Raw genomic sequence first — 25,273 nt, forward strand, 5'->3', positions numbered from 1 at the left:
TTGAGGAAGGTGAAGGGTGGAGAGACGTGTAGATGTGGATCTGTACCCTCAGTGTAGGCTTCATGTGGTACTGTGGTCCTCTGTTGAGGAAGGTGAAGGGTGGAGAGACGTGTAGATGTGGATCTGAACCCTCAGTGTAGGCTTCATGTGGTACTGTGGTCCTCTTTTGAGGAAGATGAGGGGTGGAGAGACGTGTAGATGTGGAACTCTTCCCTCAGTTTAGGCTTCATGTGGTACTGTGGTCCTCTGTTGAGGAAGATGAAGGGTGGAGAGACGTGTAGATGTGGATCTGTACCCTCAGTGTAGGCTTCATGTGGTACTGTGGTCCTCTGTTGAGGAAGGTGAAGGGTGGAGAGACGTGTAGATGTGGATCTGTACCCTCAGTGTAGGCTTCATGTGGTACTGTGGTCCTCTGTTGAGGAAGGTGAAGGGTGGAGAGACGTGTAGATGTGGATCTGTACCCTCAGTGTAGGCTTCATGTGGTACTGTGGTCCTCTGTTGAGGAAGATGAGGGGTGGAGAGACGTGTAGATGTGGATCTGTACCCTCAGTGTAGGCTTCATGTGGTACTGTGGTCCTCTGTTGAGGAAGGTGAAGGGTGGAGAGACGTGTAGATGTGGAACTGTTCCCTCAGTTTAGGCTTCATGTGGTACTGTGGTCCTCTGTTGAGGAAGGTGAAGGGTGGAGAGACGTGTAGATGTGGATCTGTACCCTCAGTTTAGGCTTCATTTGGTACTGTGGTCCTCTGTTGAGGAAGGTGAAGGGTGGAGAGACGTGTAGATGTGGAACTGTTCCCTCAGTTTAGGCTTCATGTGGTACTGTGGTCCTCTGTTGAGGAAGGTGAAGGGTGGAGAGACGTGTAGATGTGGATCTGTACCCTCAGTGTAGGCTTCATGTGGTACTGTGGTCCTCTGTTGAGGAAGGTGAAGGGTGGAGAGACGTGTAGATGTGGATCTGAACCCTCAGTGTAGGCTTCATGTGGTACTGTGGTCCTCTGTTGAGGAAGGTGAAGGGTGGAGAGACGTGTAGATGTGGATCTGTACCCTCAGTGTAGGCTTCATGTGGTACTGTGGTCCTCTGTTGAGGAGGGTGAAGGGTGGAGAGACGTGTAGATGTGGATCTGTACCCTCAGTTTAGGCTTCATGTGGTACTGTGGTCCTCTGTTGAGGAGGGTGAAGGGTGGAGAGACGTGTAGATGTGGAACTGTTCCCCCAGGAGTCTCTCGTAATCATGTAGAGGTAAGACATCGTTGTTGGAAGCACGAGGTACATCACTGAGGTCATGGGATAATCTCTCTGCCATCACAGTAAGGTATTCATTACATCTGTAATAACAACATTACACGTACATTATACATTGTAATGAACTTGTTAGTGCTGTGCGGTTGTTTGTTATTTAAGGCCATATTCAGCAATATTCCAGCTATATGGCTGTGGTCTAGGCCAGGCATTCCAAAGATCAACAGCGTATAGGTTGATCTTCTCAATTGGCTTTCTTATTTAGATATGGCCTTAGTGTTCTGGTGTAAGTCGGGTAAATAGTGTTTAACACAGACATGAGACAGCAACTGGGCAAGTATATACAGGTTTACTCTGATGAGAGGAAGTTGACCAGTATTTTATACCTTGCACACTACTCCAGCATTTAGGAAACAAAAGTAAACATATGTACCTTCTGTCCTGGTCCTCTGAAAACGAAACAAAGGGAACACTAATAATCTTCTGCATTACCACCGAGTAAGTGAGTGAGTATGGTTTTGCTCTGCGTTTGACAATATTCATGAAACACCAGAGTGAGTGAGTGAGTTTTAAGCCGCCTTTAGCAATATTTCTTAGCACGATTACACAATGCCATTTAGAAAGTGATCAAATGCAGCATATGTCATATTTGGGATTTCACTTTCTTAGTATTTCTAAAAAAATCTATAATTACTTTTTCATGGAGTCCCATCAGTATTCGAGCCCACACCCTCAGAGTCAGTACACAAAGTAAGCCGCCTAGCACGCTCAGTCACCAGGACTTCCACAAAATGGAAGTCGGACACCTGGTAGTCTAGACTGTGTACTCTGTGTACCCTCTGATAAGTGTAAGTGGCACGGCTCCCACGGCTCCCCAAAGCTATGATAAAATAATGCCATTTAAAAAGTGGGAGCCGTACCAGTTTACACTCTTCAGAGGGGTACACAAAGTACACAGTCTAGACTACCAGTTTTCCGACTACTCCATTTTGTGGAAGTCGCGGTGGCTGAGCGGGCTAGTCGGCTGACTTTATGTGCTGGCGATTGTTTGCCTGACTTTGAGGGTGCGGGTTCCAATCCCAGATGGGACTCAACCTAAAAAGTACTAAAATTTGTACTTTACTAAGAAATCCCAAATATGACATATGTTGCATTTCGTAGTGAGTGAGTGAGTGAGTGAGTATAGTTTTACGTCAAACTCAGCAATATTACAGCTATGAGGCGGCAGTCTGTAAATAATGTGTCAACCAAGTCAGCGAGTCTGACCACCAGATCCCGTTAGTCGCCTCTTACGACAAGCATAATCGCCTTTATGGCAAGCATGGGTTGCTGAAGACCTATTCTACGCCTGGACCTTCACGGGTCTGCATTTCTTAGCACGACTGGGTACACCAGAAATAGACTGCACATATTTTGCCTATGTGGGAATGCTTTAACCATAAGGCTACTGCACTGACCTTTACTGAATCCAAACAATTTGCATTTGTACTCATTCAAATAGGTGAGGTTTTTTTAATTTGGGAAGATTTTAGCTAATCGCTCCATACAACAATATTATGATGGTCAGATGGAGACGTGACAGGACAATAAGTTATTGAAATCCTGTGCATCGGTCTACGCAAATGGCATACGGGGATATGTGTCAATCAGGCCAGAGATCTTGACCAACCGATCCTGTTGATCTCCTCTTGCGACAAGCATGGGTTCCTGAGGATCAGTTCTAATCCCATCTTGTACCCTTCACTGATTCGTAATTTATACTGATATCGCTGAAGGAATCGGCTAGCGTTACTCGCCTGTGAACATACCAGTGGGTTGTTGAAGACCAGTTCACCTTCGGGTAAGGACATGCTGCCTGTGGTGTGTTGGAGTGTTCAGGGGAGTGAACTGATGATTCAGTGCATTTGATTCATTTGAAGGAAAGGATTCATACCTTTCACGTCCTTGCAGACAAGAACAGTGACCACCACAACAACAACTGCCACAGCAGTCAGCATAACGGAGTAGGCAGCTACGATGGGGACGATGCCGTCTATGTTGGCACCACCTCCTGATATAACACAATGTTAACACATATGAATTTACCATTTGAAACATAAGTTAATATTCCTTATTATGTTCAACGCACAGCATTCGTTTTAGGAAATTAGGAAGAAATACTATTTACGTCTATGTAACTACAATCGGTTTATAAGTCAAGAGTGCCCTGGACATCAATAGTGGCCAACTATGATCTTTCTCGGACAACCTTCCAGAGAACATACAATTCTTTATACGCTAGCAGAATACCGCCTAGATGGCAAAAACGCACTAAAGGAAGCAAGCAATGAAGAAGAAAGAATACAGCTACCCAGAACAGTAGATCTGTTTCTCCAACATGGCGTATTACTGAACCCTGGTCCTGTTTTATGAACATTGGAAAGCGTCAAAAGTATTGTGATGTTTTGACGTCTAGGATGTAAAGACTTTAAAATAGACATAGGAATGACATTTCTTTCTACTTATATCCAAAGTGTCTGGGTTTGAGACCCGACTGTTGTACCAGGGTTCTGTGCTTCAGACGGGAGTAAGTGAGTGAATTTAGGTTTACGCAGTACTCAGCAATATTCCAGCTATATGGCGATTGTCTGCAAATAATCGAGATTGGACTAGACAATCCTGTGATCAACAGCATGACCATAGATCTGTGCAATTGGGAACCGATGACATGTGTCAACCAAGTCAGCGAGCCTGACCACCCGATCCCGTTAGTCGCCTCTTACGACAAGCATAGTCGCCTTTTTATGGCAAGTATAGTCGCCTTTACGCCTTTACGCCTTTATGTTTGCTCGACATATGAATACCCTATACGTCAGTTCGAGTTTCACACATCATGCTACTTGTTAACCTTAAGACACCAATCTTCTATTTCCTGGTAGCTCCCATCATTTTCGTCTTCCCTGTGATACGACATCAGGCTGATGAAAGTGAACATTGAACGGCAGTAAACTGAGAGGAAATTATAAAGTTGTGACACACTCCCAATTTACATCGTGCTCCGAATCGAGCAATATTTTTAGTTAACAAATATGTTGGTTGGTTTGGTGTTTAACGACGCTCTCAGCAATATCCCAGCTATATGACAGTGGTCTGTAAATAAATGGTTCGGAACCAGACAATCAGCTGCTCAACAACTTAAGCGTCGATCCCGTTCGTCACATTTTACGACAAGCATGGGTTGCTGAAGATTCAATTCACGGTTACTTACAACTGTGTGGTGATTGATGAACATACACACCTATGACGAGCGCATCCTCTCTCTGAAAGTTTAAAGTGTGTGTAGTTTGCATACAAACTTCATGTTTAATCAAGGATAACTGTTTCATTGTGCGCATGTGGATATAACCGTACATATTTAAATTTTCCACACTGATGTCCAAGACTGCTTTTCAGATATTGTACATAACACTAACTCTTTAGTAATTCGTATGATCTGTTATTTTATGTCATCTGATTTTACTAGAATGACGTCCAGCACCAACCTACTATCTCCTCGTAGTCTCCGTCTGTGTCTGCGTCACGGGTGTATGTGATAACGCTGGGGGAAGGAAATGTAGAAAGTGGTTGGAATCAAGGCTATATACAAAAACAATCCGCTTTCCTCAGATCCAGAATGATGCTAAGGACAAACTAGCTGTTACAGTTATATATATGCATGAATGTGTTAACAGAAAGGGTAAGCACGTTCTGCCTTATCGGTAGTTCACGCTCTTCTAACATTTGTTTAAAAGGACAAAAACTCATAAGCGATGTGTCATTAATTCAGACTGGGCTTAATATTCCATATATACTGCTACTGTCTAGTGAAGTATAGCCAATCAAATCACTGTGTTTGCCATTAAGTGTTTCCACAATATCTTTGAAAAATAGCAGATACTACAAAGTTTTAAGTCAGCTGTTTACGCATTTTGCCTTACTCATTCGATACAGCTACTCACCGATTATCAGGGTATCCTCTATCTGAAATAAATAATTCTGAGTAAATAGTTACATATGCACAATGTCAGATGAAAGAAATGTAAGACAAACGAATTTTTCGTATAATTACGCATCTTTGAAGTGGAAATAAATATCTTGCTATTTGTAAAACGACATGTTTGTAGAACAAATGTCAGCTGAGGAACACCACTGTCCTGAAGCCAGTGCAAATATAAACTTGGAAACTGAAGGCCATTAAAGATGTAAATTTGTGCACACTGTTGGTGTATATCCTCTTCAAGATTTATACTCCTCTGATCCTGACGGTTAATGAAATGATTCCATACTGAACTATTTCTGAAAACCCAGAATCTCCGTATTATCATTAATCATGGAAGATCCAAAGCAAATTTTGAACAGAAACTGTGCTTGAAGTAATGTGACTTTGACATATAAACCTGATGCACACCAAGAAATACGTGCATTCCTGTATGGTCACGTGACTCATCATTTGCTGAAAATCACCTTTGCACCTGCAAATCGCGTGAAAACGCATAAAGGGAGATCGCCACATTGTCACATTGTCTTCACTCATTTAAGGAACAGGTTCAAGTCAGTCTCCAGAAGAGACATTACCATTCATGGAAGAAGCGACGGTACGATAGCGATTACGTCAGCTGGGACTGCATGCGCATAAGTATTCTATTTACTGGCGAGTCCTAATTTCATCTCAGTCATGCGTATACAAGGATCAGAGTGACGTGGACAGAGTAACGCTGACGGTTGAGTTCAGCAGGATTGAAGGAAGCCTAATGATTTGTAGAGAGATTGGTAGTGATGGCAGGACACATGTGCACGTCTGTCATGGTCGAGTTACAGCTCAAACGTATACGTACTGAGAACAGCAGTCGCTCCTGTTCCCGGCGGCAGATCAACGCCATCACATTGTGCAACAGGACAGCCCCATACTGCTAGACGGAGCATAAACTATTTACAGGAAAACATCATTCCTGTCCTGTCGTGGCGTAACGCAAATAATTAAACATTTATCACAGTGATGCTTTTCCAAAGTAGTTCAGTATACTTTCACCGCCTCCTCTCACACTCTATACTATCTCAAACTCTTCCTTAAAGGCCGCTTTCAGCTGTAGATGTCTCCCTGGCTCACAGACACGTTACAAACTAGACCTAGGGAGAATAAGTTAGTATAGATAGGACAAAATCATCACTTCCTTAACAATGTATCACATGTCAATATGAAGTGAAATACTTACCAAGTAGCTTTCTTCTAAATTGGCATCAGAAGCTACGTGCAAAAACATTGTTTTATGTTTTGCAGGCAAAGAAGTGGCATCAAATCAGTGCTTATTTGTATTGCTTAACATTGCTATAGGTGTATATACAAAGTTGTGAAAGGTATGTATATCAGTTGTTGGGGTGAAACGGAATAAGGTACTCCTCTGGTAACTATCTCGGCCTCCCTCACCACCTTCCTCACCAGCGTGTCGTTCTCCCACAGTGACATTCAGTATTCAATACATATAAGAAAGTACAGAGGGGTAACGATGCACTGAACTCATGCACACACGCACGTACACTCACACGCACACGTACACGCTCACTCAACATGAGTATGTGGTAAAGAAGTGTTTGTGAGAGAGGCCACTTCACATCACTCTCGAGTTCTAGTCATTTACTGTCACGTCACACTGTATTACCTCCACGTCTCTGTTTTCTACAAACAACAACTATGACGACAACGGCGATGATCACAATCAGGACCGAACAGACAGCAGCCACGAGGACGATGGAAACGACTCCAGATTCATTAAGCGAACGTGCTGAAACATTTAATATGGACAATATTCAGTTCAGTGTTGTATAATCATGTTTACTTTTTCCCAGAAACAACATCCAAGACATGTTGCTATATTTAAGGTAATGATGTAATTACAAAATACCAGACATATAATGTATACCCGGATTACAAATATAACCGGGGCTGCCCCGTATGGGTGGGTGGGTCAGCGGGTAAGTGGGTGGATGGATACGGGTGAGTGAGTAAATGAGTGACGTTTTCTGGCACTTATATCCCAGTAACATCACGCCTGTCAGTCAGCCAGTCAGTCAGCCAGTCAGTCAGTCAGTCAGTCAGTCAGTCAGCCAATCAGTCAGCCAGTCAGTCAGTCAGTCAGTCAGTCAGTCAGTCAGTCAGTCAGTCAGTCAGTCAGTCAGTCAGTACACTGCAAATCCACAAGAACAACGTCACTGTTTACGTCAACTCAGCAGTAGGCCATGCAACGTCGGAAACATCGGCGTTCCCATTGGTGCAGGCGAAGTTGAAGAAACGGAAATATGACTTACAGACGACCTCCAGTGTCAGGTTCCGTGATGAACTCCCATGTGTGTTGTTGACGTGACACGTGTACTGTCCAGACACAGACACATCTACAGCTTGCATAGACAAGACAGCCTCCCTGTGCCCTGTAATCACCACCTGTCTGGATGTGTTCCACCAGGTTACAGTGCAGGCAGGGTTACAGTCAGCAGAACATCTCATCGTTACAGACTTCCAATCTTCTACTTCCAGTTTGTCCCTTGTGCCGCCAACGTGTATCTGGTCAGGTCCATCTGTAATGCATGTGAGATGGTCAGCTAAGAACGGAAATCTATTTCTGAGATATAAATCTAGTTTGCGTCTGTGACGTAAATGACTGAATAAAGACAAGCTGCTTGGCTTGGCATGTGTTCTTGGGATTCATACTAATGGCAAACCTCTCTGACTCAAGTTCTGTTTTCCTCTCACAATAAGTACAAGCTACAGCTGGGACACCGTTGTAACTCACTCACCCACTTTGTTGCTATGTGCAACTCTTGACAACATATTCGGGTGACCTTACAGTGACGTCATACCAGTGCCCCGTTCCTCAAAGCGATCTTAGCACTAAGACGATTGTAACTCCCAAACTTTACCATAGACGATTGTTACTCTAATGCTTTACCATAGACGATTGTTACTCTAATACTTTACCATAGACGATTGTTACTCTAATACTTTACCATAGACGATTGTTACTCTAATACTTTACCATAGACTTACGACAGGAACGGGACCCAGCTGCAGTTTTGACAACTTTGAAAGGATCATTGAAGCAGACCTGCCTCTAATTCCTATCCGAACTTTCACAATAATGATTTCTGTTCTGTTTACACAGCAGATGAAAGTTGTCACAAAACGGTCACTCAGAAGCAGTGTTTCAAAGATAAGTAATAGGAGGAGTTTCTGTTAACTAAAACAAGGTAATTATTACTCACAGAGGACATCCAACACATGACGGTGACTCCAGTCAGACTCCAGCCCCTCCTCCACATCCTGGCACCTGTAGGTGTCTCCGTGGTTCTCTCCGCTGACGTGGGTTATTGTCAGGTCATCTCCACTTGTAGGAGACTCATCACCAGATTCCAGCAGGGTCTTGTCCCTCCTCCAGATGTAGGTCATGGCCAGTGGGGGGTGGTCCGGGGGTAGACTCCGGGAGGAGGAGGAGGAGCATGTGAGGGTGACATTCTCACCTGATACAGGTGAGGCAGGTCCGGTGATGGTAGGTGCGGTTGGCATCTTTGTGAAAAAATATAACAAAGACCTTAACCTTAACGCTTGTGTCATTGTACAAGTTTTTTACTAAATCCTCTATACTTGTATTTATATACTGTTCATTATTATCCATCTATCAAATGTTAAACAGTTTAAGTGTTCACTCGTCACGCCAAAGATCCCCACTCACTCACTCTGTCAGTGTTCCACAGTTACAACAGGGAATACGTGTTGACTGGATCTTAATGCTTCAACCCGTTTTGTTGATTAAATATGATAATTACCACACAACTACTTACTGAATCGAGTTAATAGTATTTTCCATAGAGAGGCGGTAAAAGATGCAAGACTGATGCACTCGGATACACTTACTCATGTTAACGTGCGATAAGGCTTCTTTGTTGGCAGATATAAGTTATCACACGAGTGTGTTTTGGGATGGTTAACATCCTGTATTGGGAAACATTATATTAAGCGAGCCTTGGTGAGCTAAATACATAGTGTTTATTCCTAATAAAGGATACTAACCATCCCAAAACATACGAATGTGTTAACCTATTTATCATACAATGTCATTCTTATTTTAAAACTTTCTTACTACAAAAATGTGATTTCATTTGCCACAGATCATAAAACTAAACTTCCTGATATGCCCGCATATCTATGACGTCACAAATATGTGTGTAGTAATACGTGACGTCACAAGCTCGGTGACGCAGTTTTCTAATGATCACTTATTTGACTGCGTTACGTCATGTAGTTCCCAGTTAACTTTTATGTTAAAGAACATATTGTTGTCAACAAATATTAACTTAGTTCGAAAAATGACAAGAAACACATGTGGAATTTGTGAAACTTTCATTTAAACTTTTGGTAAACAAATATAATTTTCATCCCATCGAAACAATACCCCACTATGAACTCTCCTGTCTCTTGTGTAAATTTCTCATCGGTGCCCTGACAAAAGAACGGATCAGAACCCGAACCACTAACTCTCAGATGCAAACTAGAGAGGTCATATCTATCATTACGAGACAACAATTTTCTCTCATCAAGGCACTCACAGTGCACGGATATGTGGGCGTGTTTGTTTACAGTGTGAAAGTAGTCCTTAAAATTTGCATATGACCTCTCTAATTTGCATCGGTATTCCGTATATGACCCCAAGGGATACCGAAAATATCCGTTGGCTTTATCCCGCCGAGAACGCTACCCTGTGTATGATAAATACAGAAGAACCAGCATATCTCTGGAATAGTTGGCATAAACACCACACACACAATACACACATGCACACACACAATACACACATGCACACACACAATACACACATGCACACACACAATACACACATGCACACACACACGCACGGACATATGCACACTAACATACGCACATTTGGACCCATGTCGCTATATACCAGCATACGATAATTTCACCTCACCTAAGCTTTCACTATTGGCAATACAAGGGTGAACAACTATTCATTCATGTTGGAGATGCATTAAGACAGTCAATGTTTATTCTTCATGTACTACTCACGTGCTACAACGAGGACCTGTCTACATCCAGTAACATTCTCTCCATTGGTTCCCTGACAGTAGTAAGTACCAGCGTCCTGTACAGTAACATTGTAGATGGTAAACCTCAGCTGTCCGGTCTGTGATGGTGAGTCCTCCCCGGTGTATCTGATCCAGGTCCTGTAGCCGGTGTGACTACTGTTGAGTACCACTACACGGTGTGCCTTGGGCTGGACCAGTAACGGTCTCTCAGCTACCGAACCATTCACCCATACATAATATATAAAGCTGACATTGTCTGGGTTCATGGTCATGGTAACATCTTCACCAACATGTGTAACAATGTATCGGTATCCAGTTGTCATGGAGGCAAGACCTGCACTCAAAACAAATATTGCTCATGAAAACAAGGCTAACAGTTGACACAAACACTGAAGCACATTAATTAAGCCTGCTCAATATAATACAAGCTAACAGATTCATAATATATATACAGGCATGCAAACGAAATGTAAGTCACAAATTAAAGCGTCGAAATTTGAGGCTTCGTTCAATAATATATTCGTACAAAAAAACTGGTCACTTATAAAAAGTCACGTAAAGCTCAGGATAATTCAAATGCTCTTTTCAGCTAGCACATACATACCACACACATGTAAGCCCAAAAACAGAATGTGAGTCAGAGACATGTCAACTAGTGTGGTAAATTCATACTGACACACCACGCACTTTGACACTTGTTTTTGAGCGTTGAAATATTTAGTTTCGCTGGATAATATTTCCCTTTTTAAAAGCGGGTAACTTCCCGTTGGATTTTAACCTATGTTTACGTGCGCTTAACGTTACATAGTCAGTAATGAGTTGTTTACATTCATATCCACAGACAAATAATGTTGGTGACAGATTACTCACAAAACTGCTTTTGTTAAGTATTATTGCAGCTATATGGCGGCGGTTTGTATATAATCGAGTCTGGAATAGAGAATCCAGTGATCAATAGCATGAACATCGACTGCTCAACCAAGTCAGCGAGTCACCCGATCCCGTTAGTCAGACAGATTGTTTTATTCTTTGTCGGGGCATGTTTGCCTGTACAGTTTACAAATCATATAAGAATGGTCAAAATCTGGGTACACAAAGGTTGATCTAAGTTGAAAGATATTGTGAAGGAATAAAGTGGTTATATTGGATATCGGCTGGAACAGTTAGTTGTCCATAATAAACATTTTGTAGCAGTGAAAACTATTCATCTCGTATATACTTTTTTCTGACAAATGCAAAAAATAGGGTTGTCTGTTTGAGTTTGAGCCGACCATCATAATATGAACGGTAAAATTCTGTTTTTGGTGTATCATCGTCATTCCTATATATGCTGACTTTGAAATGGTTGTGGGGTGCTCTATATTTATAAAATGTCTGGATCAAATGATGATGTTTCATTTTGTTATGTATAATTCTAGGTATCCCTTTCGGGCGTAATAATGTTCTTTCGTTAACAACAACTTGAAACAGAACTTAATCACTTTTATTTGGGTACGCGAGTTCCTTGGTCTTATAGTCTAAATATAGAGAAGCAGGTTTCATACGCTTGATGAGCCAGTCTCGATGAAAATATAATACTCAGATATTTATAATGTGTCACTAACAGTCACTCAGAGTGATGACGTTATGGAGCACAATAATAGCTGATGTGTCGAGATTCAGTTCCAAACCCCACGTAGGCAAAACGATTCCAGAAAATTCAGTTGTCTTTTCCAGACTTACAACTGGTCTCTGAAATGAACATATTTTACTTAAAAAGGTAAAGGTAAACAGCACTTCAGTACACTCTGCTTTTCTCTGCTGCCTTAATTTTCTGAAACCGGCCTGGATTGCCTCAACAAAGTTCTAAGTGCTAAATCTGCTACATGTTCAGACATTAACTCGCAACGTTCACCCGAAGAAGGAAAGAGTTCACTGAGAAATTAAAGGGATTCCACAAGAGGACATAGGGAGACTACACGGAGAGCACAGGGGTCAGACGATGAAAGTAAAGTTTTAGTTGCTCTGTCGCCACAAATGCCGTGGTCCAGGGGTGTGATGTCGGGTCTCTGGACGACGCCGTAAAAGGTGAAAAGTCTGACAAACATTCTACAGTTTATTTCAATGGTGATGAGGTGTTGTGGGGAACTTTTATAAAAGAGCAGGCACCCACTGAGCAAAATATTACATTTAAAACAAGAAAGACATATGGACAATATGGCCAAAATATATATACTACAATCTCATGGTTAAATATCACATGACAATTTGTCAATATCAAAGACATTTAATTCACCAATTCATTGACTGTCTGTCACTGTGCCAAGTAATGGGGTTACTGTCATGGGGGACAAAATAAGCACATGTCCATGGTCAGATTCACAACTGAAACAGACTGTATTTAGAACAAATACCCAGACAGTTGTATTAAGTTAATGTTTTCATACGTTGTAATTAATAATTAATATATTTGAATGTTTAATGTTTACTCTATGTTGCTATTTAATAAATTGAGGCCTAACCTAATTTAGGATAAATTATTGAAGAAGATTGTCTCACCTGTATAAAAGAGAAGGTCTCTCAAAGGAGCAGGCACCCACTGAGAGGCAACATACAGGTGAGCAATTATAAAGAACCACCAGGGCCAATGAAAACCAAGAAAACAGTTGTGGACATAAGGAGCCAAACAAGGACAGGTAAATACTAAAAAGGAAGTAAGGCTATGGATAGAAAAGAAGAATTGAAGAGAACTGGGATGATTCCCAATTCAGAAAAAGCTGGTGGGTATTTTTAGAAAATTCAAGATGGAGGCCAGTGTTAGTAAACATAGAAAAGACACCACAATGAAATGGATGACATGGGTGTTATTACAGCACCCAACTGACACTTAAGGTAATTTTAACATTCTTTTTGTTTTGATTTATATGTATATATATGCAATATATATGACCAATGATGCCAACCTTATGCCAAATTTATTTACAAAATATGCCACACTGCTACAGTAACAAGTCGCCTCTTCCTTTGAAGACGCTCCCATACGTCGTAAAACTTTGCCGTCGTTTCTGAACAGACTGATCCAACATTCATCTGTAGACAGCACTCTCTACCAATCACGTCGCTGCCACCGACGTACAGTTGTAGTAGGCGTCAGCGGTGTAAACGGGTCAAAGCCTATGCACGGAAGGGGCGGTAGGCTTACCAGCCATACCAAGTCGTGGAAAGACTCCTCGTGTCCCGATGGCGTGTCCTAGTTTTGTCGCTGCCGTCCATATCGCCGTCACGAATCTGTTCCTATTGTAGATCATCAAGTCCGGGTCGTGACTGTATGTATCTATTTTGAAAAAGAAACGTTTTGGGCTATTGCCTACGATAAACATGTGGAATTACAGGCCGTATTTTGTGAGAGACAAACCACACTGACATGTATTCATTCCCGTTATTTCACGGTTTTCATAAAAAGAAAAGAGGAGAGTTTATGCTCTAATTGTAGATTTTTCTAAACGCGTGAGATCGGTTTTGAGAAGGAGAGGAGTTTCTTCAAAAATATTAATGGTGTACAAGCTATATTCAATCGAGAACTTTCATTTGTTAAGCCTTGATTCAACGATAGTGGTTATATATCCTTAGCCAATATCTACTGTCTATCTAATTAGCACATGAACGGAATGCACGTGTAAGTCTAACTACTTTCTTCCAGAGATGACTCAACTGTTTTCATTGTGGTTTGCTGAAAGGGATACGTATTTTAACTGGGATGGGACCAAAGTGGTGGTATTCTCGCGAGAAGCGGTAATTGGTATAACTGGAGGGAAACGTCTCGAGTGCGTACCATTGTATTATGTATTTGGGCATTACTTGCTTCACCCAATATATTATCGTGGAATAAGCATATTTTATACGGGTTATTGAAAACTGGAGATATTAAAACTAACTGACCATGCTCCTCAATCTTAAACATGTCACATGGTAACGGGTATCCGGGCCCAGTATCTCTAAAGCTAACAGAACCAAGGCGTTGTACATTTATCTGTATTGAATGTATATATCCCAGGGTCAAATCCCCTGCCACATGTTCCATCGTTGAATACTTGCAACTGGCCATCGATGCTTCGTCCAAACCCCATGGCATAATCTCAAGTTCACAACAAAACAACTTTATCGTATGTTTTATCTGTAAACGCGATTAGCTAGAATAGAACAGAATCGAATACGGACAGTGACAGTCACAAATCAAGAAAAATCTAGTAAATTCAGTCAGGTATGTAACCTGTCCTCTTTCTAGTCCGAGAAGTCTTTACTTGTGCTATTCTATGTTAACTTTAATCTAATGGACATCTCTTTACTATTTGTTTCCCTTGGCACTACCTTCGTGTTGATATGGATCGGTGCAAACTTTATGATATGGCTCACATATTCTGAATTACTCTTTAATTTTGTTTATTTAACACTACGCCGTTTTTTGAAAATGTAGGTTGTGTGAACGTTGGTGATGTGTAGAGTATTAACTAAACAATTGCGTTGTATACTTTTGAATGTTGTTGTGACCAATATAGTACCTATAACAAATCTACATATGATGTTTATGTTCTATGATAACTGATTGCTTTGTGAACATTCTGTAATAACTAATTGTGAACCATTCTATTAATTCCAGACAACGTAGCACATCATTTAGTTGCTGGTCGTTTATTTCCGAGGGGATATCAAAAAGGTTCTAATTATTACCAAGACGTATTCAGGGTAGAAACCTTATTTTGATTCTTGGTCCTTAAGACTTCTTTACATTGACACCACATTTCTCTCAACATTTCTTAACCTTGTGCAGACCGCTTAAATAGACCCCCTAACTTCATGGAAAACCAATACTTCGCCTCTTCAAAGACCTCACTGGTAGTGTTTCATGTAATATAGGTCAGTGTGTTGAGAAAGCATAAGAGTTAAGTCTTTTTTTGACAAAACAGTTTAAAGCTGCTATATTGATTGAAACATTGTGTTTTCACATTGTCGCTGTTGATGAAATAAAACATAAGTGCACATGAAAATAAAAGGTACAGCTTTATTGCTTGAACAAAACAGTTTTTGCTAAATCAGTGTTGTTGATATACTGTTAGTAAAGCTTAAAGCTTTTGGTTACAAGTGCCCGCTTGCTGAAAGGACACACTGTTCGGTAACTGTATACATCATTGCGCTTTGCAAACATCAACGTTCGCCGGGTATGTAGAGGACAAGCAGAAACAACTCTCATAACTGTCGATATCAGAACAGTCCTCTTTAAGAGTACCTCTGTGAAAGAGGAAAAAAAATCGTGGAAAACATTTTCTCTTATTGGGTGTGTAGTAAATAGAGTACTCTTGTTTTCCCGACTGAAACGTTAGCTGCCTGAGATATTAAACTGTATAGGATTTGTGGAAGAAGTTGAAGGGTGGAGAGACGTGTAGATGTGGAACTGTACCGTCAGTTTAGGCTTCACCTGGTACTGTGGTCCTCTGTTGAGGAAGATGAAGGATGGAAAGGCGTGTAGATGTGGAACTGAAATGTCAGTTTAGGTTTCACCTGGTACTGTGGTCCTGGGCTGAGGAAGATGAAGGATGGAGAGACGTGTAGATGTGGAACTGTTCCCTCAGGAATCGCTCGTAATCATGTAGAGGTAAAACATCGTTGTTGGAAGCACGAGGTACATCACTGAGGTCATGGGATAATCTCGCTGCCATCACAGTAAGATAGTCACCACATCTGTAATTACAACATTACACTTCTATTGCAGTTACAGTTGACTTGTCCATAGGTGCCTGCATTTTTCTTTCAAGTAGTGTGCAGTGGAAATCACCTCCCAAAAAGCACTTCAGTCATAATAATACATTTCCTACCCTTTTTAACAAATTGTGCATAAGTTACATAGATACAATTGTTACTTTTTCAGTCACTTCCACAGTTAACCTGTGAAGGCTTATAGTCTAAGATTTCTGAAGTAAGTTGAGTAAGTGGTGTTTGACACCAAAGACAACAACCGTTTATTGGAAGACTTGTTCTCTGGTTATTACGATGTCTGACATACGAGTCCAGCACTTAAGATGAAAACGTAAAAACATGTACCTGTTGTCCTGGTTCTCTGCAAGTAAAACAAAAGACAAACATGTACATTTCTGAATGGATCGATTCGTCCACAATGAGTAACAGTAAAAAATAAGTCGCTTTTAGAATAGTCCATCAACATCACCAAAACCAGAACACCACGATGGCGCCTCATTATAACCATGTGGGGAATCGAACCTGGGTCTTTGGCGTGAACACCTTATCCAGTGTCCTACCGATCACTTTCGTACTGAATCAAAAAATCAAAACAGCCTTTATAAACTAAAATGAGGACAAAATATTGCAGCACATGAAGGTGAACCACTGATATGCCCGTATACTGTTCGACGCTGCTTTCAGCAATATCCCACCAATTGTCTGAAATATGCCAGACTTTACGATTACACCCACTGGTTGATATAATGAGCATCGATTTACGCAATTGGGATACGGGGGATAAACAAGCATGAGCATAATCAGACTGTAACCTGTTGTAACATGCATGGTTGTTGAAGATAGGTTGTGACCAGATCCTACACGTTGTGGTTGTATTGTGTTGGCTGTGGTGTGTTGGGAATTGGAGCGGGTTGACACTTACATTGCATGCAAAAATATTCATGCATTCTTTGTACCTTTTATGTCCTTGCAGACAAGAACAGTGACTGCTGCCACCACAACTGCCACAGCAGTCAGCATAACGGAGTAGACAGCTACGATGGGGACGATGTCGTCTACGTTTCCATCACTCTCTGATATCAGACACATATAAGATGACACATATCTGTGTTAAGTATGACATTTCAAGTGACGATACAGCGACGTATTCCCCAGGGAGTATTTTCTTGTTCCTATTAAAGCATTAATCAACTTTATGACATAAATAATGTTTTTAAACTGAGAAAATAGTATTTTTCTCTACAAGAACGGTAAAGCAACAAAGTAAGCAAGCCATGAATAAGGAATGATCATTTGCGATGACCGTTACAGCTGTCCAGACTAGCTGTCCCAGCACGACCCATCACCAATTTCTGCTTGAACACTGAAAAATGTCCTAAGTATTCGGACATCTAGAATATCAACGAATTTGACTCTATTTACAATGTTGTAGCTATTCTATTATGGCTATTTCAAACTAAATAATCGGGGGTCTCTTTCCTTGGTTTGAGACACGACTTCAGACATTAGACAGTTCGAGCTACGTTTCATTATACGATACACGGCAGTTCGTGTTTCACAGCCCATGCACTGTCTGTAACTAATCGAGTCTCTACCAGACAATCCAGTGATCAACAGCATGACCACCGATCTGCTCAAATGGGAACCGATGACATGTGGGTATTGCAAGCATGGGTTGCTGAAGGCTATCTACCACAGATCTTCTAGTGTCCTTCAGATGGTAGATAGTTCGAGCTGCGTTCATTCGACATATTAGTACCCTATACGGCAGCTCGAATTTCACAGTCGTTACAAATCATGCTAGTTCAGACACCAACCTTCTATTTCCTGGTAGCTCCCATCGTTTTCGTCTTCCCTGTGATACGACACCAGACTGATAAAAGTGAAAATTGAACGTGAGCATAATGAGAGGAAATTATTATTAAGCTGTAACACACTCTCAGTTCATATCGCGCTCCAAGTCGTGTATATTCTTGCCAGGGTGGTTTGTTGTTTAACGCCACACTCGGCAATATCACAGATGTATGACGACTTTCTGTGAATAAATGGTTCTGGACCAGATAATCCTAGTCAATTTTTTGCGACCAGCATGGGTTGCTGTAAATGGTTCTGGACCAGATAATCCTAGTCAGTTTTTTTCGACAAGCATGGGTTGCTGACAGTTCTAAACCGCATCTTCACGGGTACTTACACCCATGTGTTGATGAAATATTTATTCATCTTCATGAACATACTCACCGATGACGAGCACATCCTCTGTCTGAAAGTTTAAAGTGTGTGCAGTTAATTATGCGTACAAACTTTAAGTTTAACCACGGATGTTTTATTGTGCACATCTGTATATACCACACCCGTACATTGTACACTGATATTACTGTTTTTTTCTACTTAGAAGTTTAAGAGTTTAAGAGATACTTTACATCATACGGCACGGGTTTCAGTAGGTCAATCACTGCTCATAGTTGTCAGAATTTTAAAATGCTTAAACACCTTTAGTTTTGTATGTTGACAGCTTACGTCCAAGACTGCTTTTCAGACATTGTACATAACACTACCCTTTTAATAATTCGTATGACCTGTTTAACGTCATCTGAATCAACTGACATGGCGTACTAGAATGACGTCCTGCACCAACCTGCTATCTCCTCGTAGCCTCCGTCTATGCCTGCGTCACGGGTGTATGTGACATCGCTGGGGAGGAAATGTAGAAAGTGGTTGGAATCAAGGATATTAAAAAAAAACAATCTGCTTTCCTCAGACACAGAATCTTGCAAAGGACAAAACAGCTGGAACAGTTAAATGCATGAATGTGTTTACAAAAAACGGTAAGCACGTTCTGCGTTATGGGTAGTTAAGGATCTTCTAACATTTGCCTGAAATGACAAAAACTCTGTGATACCAGCAGCTTATATGTGCTATTAATTCAGACTGGGTTCAATATTCCATATATACTGCTACTGATTAGTGTAACATAACCAATCAAATCACTGTGTTTGTGATTAAGTGTTTCTACAGTAACTTGGAAAAACAGCAGATACTACTAAGTTTTAAGTCAGTTGTTTAGTCATTTGTCTTACTTGTACTGGATTAACTCACCTATTAAATGTGTATCCTTTACCTGAAACAAATAAGTCTGTGCAAATAGTTACATATGCGCAATGTTAGATAAAAATATAAGATAAACAAATTTCCCGTATAGTTCCCGCATATATATATCTTGAAGTGGAAATAAATAGCTTGAAATCTGTAGACAGACATGTTTTTTGAACAAATGTTGATTAAAACTAGTGTCCTGGAGCCAGTGTAAACATAAACTTGGAGACTGAAGGTCATTAAATATGTAAATTTGTGCACACTGTTGATTCATATCCTCTTCAAGCATCTTGGCTGTTAATGAAATGATTCCATACTGAACTACTTCTGAAACCCCAGCATACCATTATTATCATTAATCATGGAAGATGTAAAACGAATTTTGAACCCAAACTGTGCTTGACGTAATCTGACTTTGACAGATAAACATGATGCACACTAAGAAGTGCGTGCATTCCTGTCTGGTGACGTGACCCACCATTTGCTGAAAATGACCTTTTTACTTGCAAATCACGTAGAAATACAGAAAACGTGGCGTTTCCACAACACATTGTCAGATCAGTCAACTGTGCATCAAAATGACACCGAAATTTGCAACAGCACCAAATTGTTGTCTTTGGCACAACACGTGATCGAACACACCCTTGACAACCATTTGTCCAGAGATCACCACATTGTCTTCACTCAATGAAGGAAAAGGGCTGAGTGTATTCTCTTTACTGACAAGTCCTGATTTCATCTCACTCAGGGGTATACAAGGCTCAGAGTGACGTGGACAGTGTAACGCTGACTGTTGAGTTCAGCAGGGTTGATGGAATCGTACTGATCTGTAGAGAGACTGGTAGTCATGACAGGACACAGACACACGTCTGTCGTGGTCGAGCTACAGCTTACGCATACATACTGAGAGCCACTGTCGTTTCTGTTCCCAACATGGCGGAGATGAACGCCTTCACATTTTGCAGCAGGATTATGCAAGTGATGGCCACACCCGTTACTGACATTGACTGGGTGAAACATTTGACCACGGTTGGAAAGTAGTTTGACTCCCTTCAACGTTATCGTTAATTCATTTTTGCACTATTGAGATTTTTGAGAATGATTACTTTAGCTTTTACTTGTGTTTCAATCTTCATTGACAATTTCAGTGTCAACAGGGACACGTTCTTTTCTTCGTTTACCACGGACATCAAACATTTTATCCCAGTGATGCGTTTCTAAATTAGTTCAGTATACTTTCACCGCCTTCTCTTACAATCTATCCTCTCTCTCAAACTCTTCTTTAAAGGCCGGTCTCAGATTCCATCTCCCCATAAGAGACTTGATGGCACCATTTAATCAAGATACACCACAGGCACGTTGCAAATCAGACCTAGGCAGGATCAGTCACTATAGGTAGGACAAAATGATCATATCGTCAAAAATGTCAGTATGAATGGAAATACGTATCAGCTAGCTTTCTACTGAGTATGAGTTGAAATAGACATCTAGACATCAGGTGCTACATACACAAGTATTGTTATATGCTTTGCTCTGGACACCTCATCCTCACCACCCACACACCCACCCCTCCCCTAATCTCTCGCCAAAACCCCACCCACCCAACCACAACCCCCACCATCCCTCCTCGCCACCCACCACCTTCACCCTTCACCCTTCCTCACCCCACCCCCTTCACCCTTCACCCTTCCTCACCACCTCGCCCTTATCCCTGACTGTCATACATTATTCACCACATATAAGAATGTGCAGTGGGATAACTTAGTGACGATGCATACGTGCACACACTCAGGCAAGACGCTATCACATCACACCGTATTACCTTCACGTCTGTGTTTTCTACAAACAACAACTATGACGACAACGGCGATGACAACGATGAGGACCGAACAGACAGCAGTCACGGGGACGGTGGAAACGACACCAGATTCATTAAGCTCACGTGCTGAAACATTTAATATGGACAATATTCAGTTCAGTATAGAATAATCATGTTTACTTTTCTGAAAAAAATAACATCCAAGACACGTTGCTTTATTTAAGGTACATGATGTGCTTACGAAATACCAGACATATAATGTACACCATGATTAGAAATATAACCAGGGCTGCCCCGTATCTGCGAAATTGAGTGGGTGGGTGAGTGAGTAAATGACTGAAGTTTTTTGCCACTTATACCCCAACATCAAGCCTCTTCAGAAGTTCATCTGAAATAACACTTTCCAACTGCATTACAGCCTGTTGCGTTCTCGCTACAACGCCCATCGATCTATTTTCACAGACGGATTCAACAGTAATGGTCAAATTGCCAGTGCTACAGCCATTGGATCCAGAAGCATTCTTCTAACTTGATCGATTTTACAGTCAACCTGCCAGTAAGTCAATCAGGCAGTTAGTCAACGAGTCAGTCAGTCAGTCAGTCAGTCAGTCAGAGAGTCAGTCAACTTGACACAACTTCACGATCCAAAACCATTTGAGAACTTCATCGGTTTTACATTCAAACAGCCAGTCAGTCAATCAGCCAGTTAGTCAGGGAGTCAGTCAGGGAGTCAGTCAGGGAGTCTTAATGGGTTGACACATGGGATGTTCATCTCAAATAATCTTTCTCACTGGACATCCCCAACAACCTCACTGTCTACGCCAGTTCAACAGGAGGCCATGCAACGTTGGAAACATCAGCGATCTCATTAGTGCAGGCGAAGTTCTAAAGAGACGGAAAGGTGTCGAGTTGTATGTCAAATATAAAGGGAAGATTAGGAGTCATCTGTGCCGCTTGGCTGCTTTTTGACTTTTAAATCAACAGAAATATTTGGAGAAACATTTGTGGAGAATCTGATTTTACAAAAACACTGTCGTGATATTGACATTAGATTGACGTTCTTATCAATACTACGTGTTGATATGGCTAATGATTTTGAATCTATGGGTACCACTGCCGTTGGTGTTCTCGCTGCTGTTCCATCAGGTTAAGGTGAATGGAAAGGCAGATGTCATCAAAAAGACAGGTTGTATCTTATAGATTCTATTGTAGAAGTGCTGACTTACAGAAGATCTCCAGTGTCAGGTTCCGTGATGCACTCCCATGTGTGTTGTTGACATGACACATGTACTGTCTAGACATAGACACATCTACAGCTGGTATAGACAACACAGTCTCCATGTGTCCTGTCATCACCACCTGTCTGGATGTGTTCCACCAGGTTACAGTGCAGGCAGGGTTACAGTCAGCAGAACACCCCATCGTTACAGGTTTCCCTTCCTCCAGTTTGCCCCTTGTGCCGTTAAAGTGTATCTGGTCAGGTCCATCTGCAATGCATGTGAGATGGTCAGCTAGGAAGGAAGTCTTTTTCTGAGATATAAGTCTAGTTTCCGTCTATGACGTAAATGTCTGAATAAAGACCAGCTGCTTGGTTTGGCCTCTGTACTTGGGATTCACACTAATGGCAAACCTCTCATCTCAACTTGTGTTTTCTTCCCACAATACGTACATGTTACAGCTGGGGAACCGTTGTAACTCACTCACCCACTCTGTTGCTAAGTGCAATTCTTGACAAAATATCCGGGTGATCATACCAGCGCCCCGTAACTCCCATACTTTACCATAGACTTTGACATAGACAGTTCGCTTTGAGGAACGGGGCCCAGCTTTCAGTTTTGATAAGTTCTGAAACTTTCAACTGATCATTGAAGCAAACCTGCCGCTATTTCATTGCCGAACTTTCACGATAATGATTTCTGTTCTGTTTACACAGAACTTCAGCATAAGAAAGTTGCCACACAAACGTCACTGAGAAGCAGAGTTTCAAGATAAGTAATACGAGGTTCTGTTACCTAAAACAAGGTAGGTTCCTACTCACAGAGGACATCCAGTACATGTCCGTAACTCCAATCAGACTCCAGCCCCTCCTCCACAGCCTGGCACCTGTAGATGTCTCCGTGGTTCTCTCTGCTGACGTGGGTTATTGTCAGGTCATCTCTACCTGTTGGAGACTCATCACCAGATTCTAGCAGGGTCATGTTCCTCCTCCAGATGTAGGTCATGGTCGGTGGGGGGTAGATCGGGGGTAGACTCCGGGAGGAGGAGGAGGAGCATGTGAGGGTGACATTCTCACCTGATACAGGTGAGGCAGGTCCGGTGATGGTAGGTGTGGCTGGCTTCTCTGTGAGAAATATAACAGCTGTGCCGAGCCCTTAACACGAGTGTCATTGTACAAGATTTTACTAAATCCTGTATACCTGTATTTATATACTGTTCGTTATTATCCATTTATCAAATGTTAAACAGTTTAAGTGTTCACTCGTCACGCCAAAGATCCACCCTCACTCATTCACACACTCAGTGTTCCACAGTTACAACAGGGAATACGTGTTGACTGGATCTTAATACTCCAAACCGTTTTGTTGATTAAATATGATAGTTTCCACACAACTACTGGCTGAATCGAGTTAAACGTATTTTCCACAGACAGGAGGTAAAAGATGCAAGACGGATCGACTCGCACAAACCAAAAATTCAGTTAAACATTTGAACAAATATTATGTTCGTACCATCGAAACAATGCCCGTTATGAACTCTCAAGTCTCATGAGTAAATTACTCATCGGTGTCATGAAAAAGAACGGATCAGAACCCGAACCACTAACTCTCAGATGTAAATTAGAGGGGTCACATCTCTTATTACGAGACAACAATTTTCTCTCATCAAGGCACTCACAGTGCACGGCCGTCAATCTGGACAGAATCACCGATAGATGGGCGTGTTTGTTTACAGTGTGAAAGTAGTCCCTAAAATTTGCATATGACCTCTCTAATTTGCATCAGTATCCGTATACGACCCCAAGGGATACCGAAAATATCCGCTGGCTTTATCCTGCCGAGAACACTAACCACTGTATGATAAATACAGAAGAACCAGCATATCTCCGGAATAGTTGACATAAACACCATACACACAGTACACACATGTACACACAGAGTACACACATGCACACACACAATACACACATGCACACACAGTACACACATGCGCACACACAGTGCACATATGCACACACACAATACACACATGCACACACGCACTGCACACTAACACACACACATTCGGAGCCATGTCGCTATATACCAGTATACGATAATTTCACCTCACCTAAGCTTTCACTATTGGCAGCACAAGTTTGAACAGCTTTTCATTCATGTTGGAGATGCATTAAGACAGTCAATGTTTATTCTTCATGTACTACTCACGTTCCACAGCGAGGACCTGTCTACATCCAGTAACTTCCTGTCCATTGCTTCCCTGACAGTAGTAAGTACCAGCGTCCTGTACAGTAACATTGTAGATGGTAAACCTCAGTTGTCCGGTCTGTGATGGTGAGTCCTCCCCGGTGTATCTGATCCTGGTTGTGTACCCTGTGTGGCTACTGTTGAGTACCACTACACGGTGTGACTTGGGCTGGACCAGTAACAGTCTCTCAGATACCGACCCACTCACCCATACATAATATACAAAGCTGACATTGTCTGGGTTCATGGTCATGGTAAAATTTTCACCAACACGTGTATCAGTGTATAGGTATCCAGTTAACATGGAGGCTACAGCTGCACTCAAAACAAATATTACTCATTAAAACAAGGCTAACAGTTGACATAAATATTCAAGCACATTATTTAAGAACGCTCAATATAATACAAGTTGACAGATACATACCACATATACAGGCACGCAAACGAAATGTAAGTCACAAATTAAAGCGTCAAAATATGAAGCTTCGTTCAATAATATTTTCAAAGAAGTCATGCAAAGATCAGTATAATTCCAATGCTCTTTTCAGCTAGCACATACATATCACACACAAGTAAGCACCAAAACAGAATGTGAGTCAGAGTCAGAGACATGTCAACTAGCGTGGTACATTCAAACTGACACACCACGCACTTTGACACTTGTTTTTAAGCGTTGAAATATTTAGTTTCGCTGGATAATATTTCCCTAGGAAAAGCGGATAACTTCCCGTTGAATTTCAACCTATGTTTACGAGTATTTAACTTTTAATAGTCAGTAATGAGTTGTTTACATTCATATCGACAGACAAATAATGTTGG

The 25,273-nt window shown here is 41.4% G+C and overlaps 3 protein-coding genes across 3 annotated transcripts; all 3 read right to left on the minus strand.

Moving 5' to 3' along the window:
- Nucleotides 1-6,335: 6,335 nt before the first annotated feature.
- Nucleotides 6,336-8,810, minus strand: LOC137258680 (cell adhesion molecule 4-like). The gene is made up of 4 exons (XM_067796406.1): nucleotides 8,510-8,810; nucleotides 7,559-7,825; nucleotides 6,913-7,035; nucleotides 6,336-6,382 (listed from the first exon to the last, which is right to left on the minus strand). Exons 1-4 carry the CDS (start codon nucleotides 8,808-8,810, stop codon nucleotides 6,336-6,338), a joined length of 738 nt encoding a protein of 245 aa, XP_067652507.1.
- A 6,558-nt stretch (nucleotides 8,811-15,368) lies between these two features.
- On the minus strand, nucleotides 15,369-20,175 carry LOC137258783 (uncharacterized). The gene is made up of 7 exons (XM_067796508.1): nucleotides 20,076-20,175; nucleotides 19,175-19,211; nucleotides 18,714-18,769; nucleotides 18,317-18,338; nucleotides 17,896-17,951; nucleotides 17,035-17,151; nucleotides 15,369-16,085 (listed from the first exon to the last, which is right to left on the minus strand). The coding sequence occupies exons 1-7, from the start codon at nucleotides 20,173-20,175 to the stop codon at nucleotides 16,078-16,080; spliced, it is 396 nt and encodes a 131-aa protein (XP_067652609.1). The 3' UTR covers nucleotides 15,369-16,077.
- Nucleotides 20,176-20,979: 804 nt separating this feature from the next.
- LOC137258880 (neural cell adhesion molecule 2-like) lies at nucleotides 20,980-24,764 on the minus strand. Its single transcript, XM_067796608.1, has 4 exons — nucleotides 24,416-24,764; nucleotides 23,029-23,331; nucleotides 22,217-22,477; nucleotides 20,980-21,116 (listed from the first exon to the last, which is right to left on the minus strand). Exons 1-4 carry the CDS (start codon nucleotides 24,756-24,758, stop codon nucleotides 20,980-20,982), a joined length of 1,044 nt encoding a protein of 347 aa, XP_067652709.1. The 5' UTR covers nucleotides 24,759-24,764.
- Between the last annotated feature and the right edge of the window lie 509 nt (nucleotides 24,765-25,273).

The sequence above is a fragment of the Haliotis asinina genome, chromosome 1 (assembly GCF_037392515.1).
Source record: "Haliotis asinina isolate JCU_RB_2024 chromosome 1, JCU_Hal_asi_v2, whole genome shotgun sequence".
Lineage (NCBI taxonomy): Eukaryota > Metazoa > Mollusca > Gastropoda > Lepetellida > Haliotidae > Haliotis > Haliotis asinina.

Excerpts from the sequence above, each read along its gene's own strand:
- LOC137258680 (XM_067796406.1), bottom strand. The coding sequence starts at position 8,810 with ATGCCAACCGCACCTACCATCACCGGACCTGCCTCACCTGTATCAGGT. Across the intron at positions 7,826-8,509 it reads TCATGTGTTGGATGTCCTCT|ATGGACCTGACCAGATACAC; the intron begins GTGAGTAATAAT and ends CATGCATTACAG. Across the intron at positions 7,036-7,558 it reads CCTGACACTGGAGGTCGTCT|CACGTTCGCTTAATGAATCT; the intron begins GTAAGTCATATT and ends TAAATGTTTCAG.
- LOC137258783 (XM_067796508.1), bottom strand. The coding sequence starts at position 20,175 with ATGTCAGTAACGGGTGTGGCCATCACTTGCATAATCCTGCTGCAAAAT. Across the intron at positions 18,339-18,713 it reads AGGCTACGAGGAGATAGCAG|ACAGAGGATGTGCTCGTCAT; the intron begins GTTGGTGCAGGA and ends TTAAACTTTCAG. Across the intron at positions 17,152-17,895 it reads GAGCTACCAGGAAATAGAAG|AGAGTGATGGAAACGTAGAC; the intron begins GTTGGTGTCTGA and ends GTCTGATATCAG.
- LOC137258880 (XM_067796608.1), bottom strand. The coding sequence starts at position 24,758 with ATGTTAACTGGATACCTATACACTGATACACGTGTTGGTGAAAATTTT. Across the intron at positions 23,332-24,415 it reads ACAGGTCCTCGCTGTGGAAC|AGAAGCCAGCCACACCTACC; the intron begins GTGAGTAGTACA and ends TATTTCTCACAG. Across the intron at positions 21,117-22,216 it reads CCTGACACTGGAGATCTTCT|CACGTGAGCTTAATGAATCT; the intron begins GTAAGTCAGCAC and ends TAAATGTTTCAG.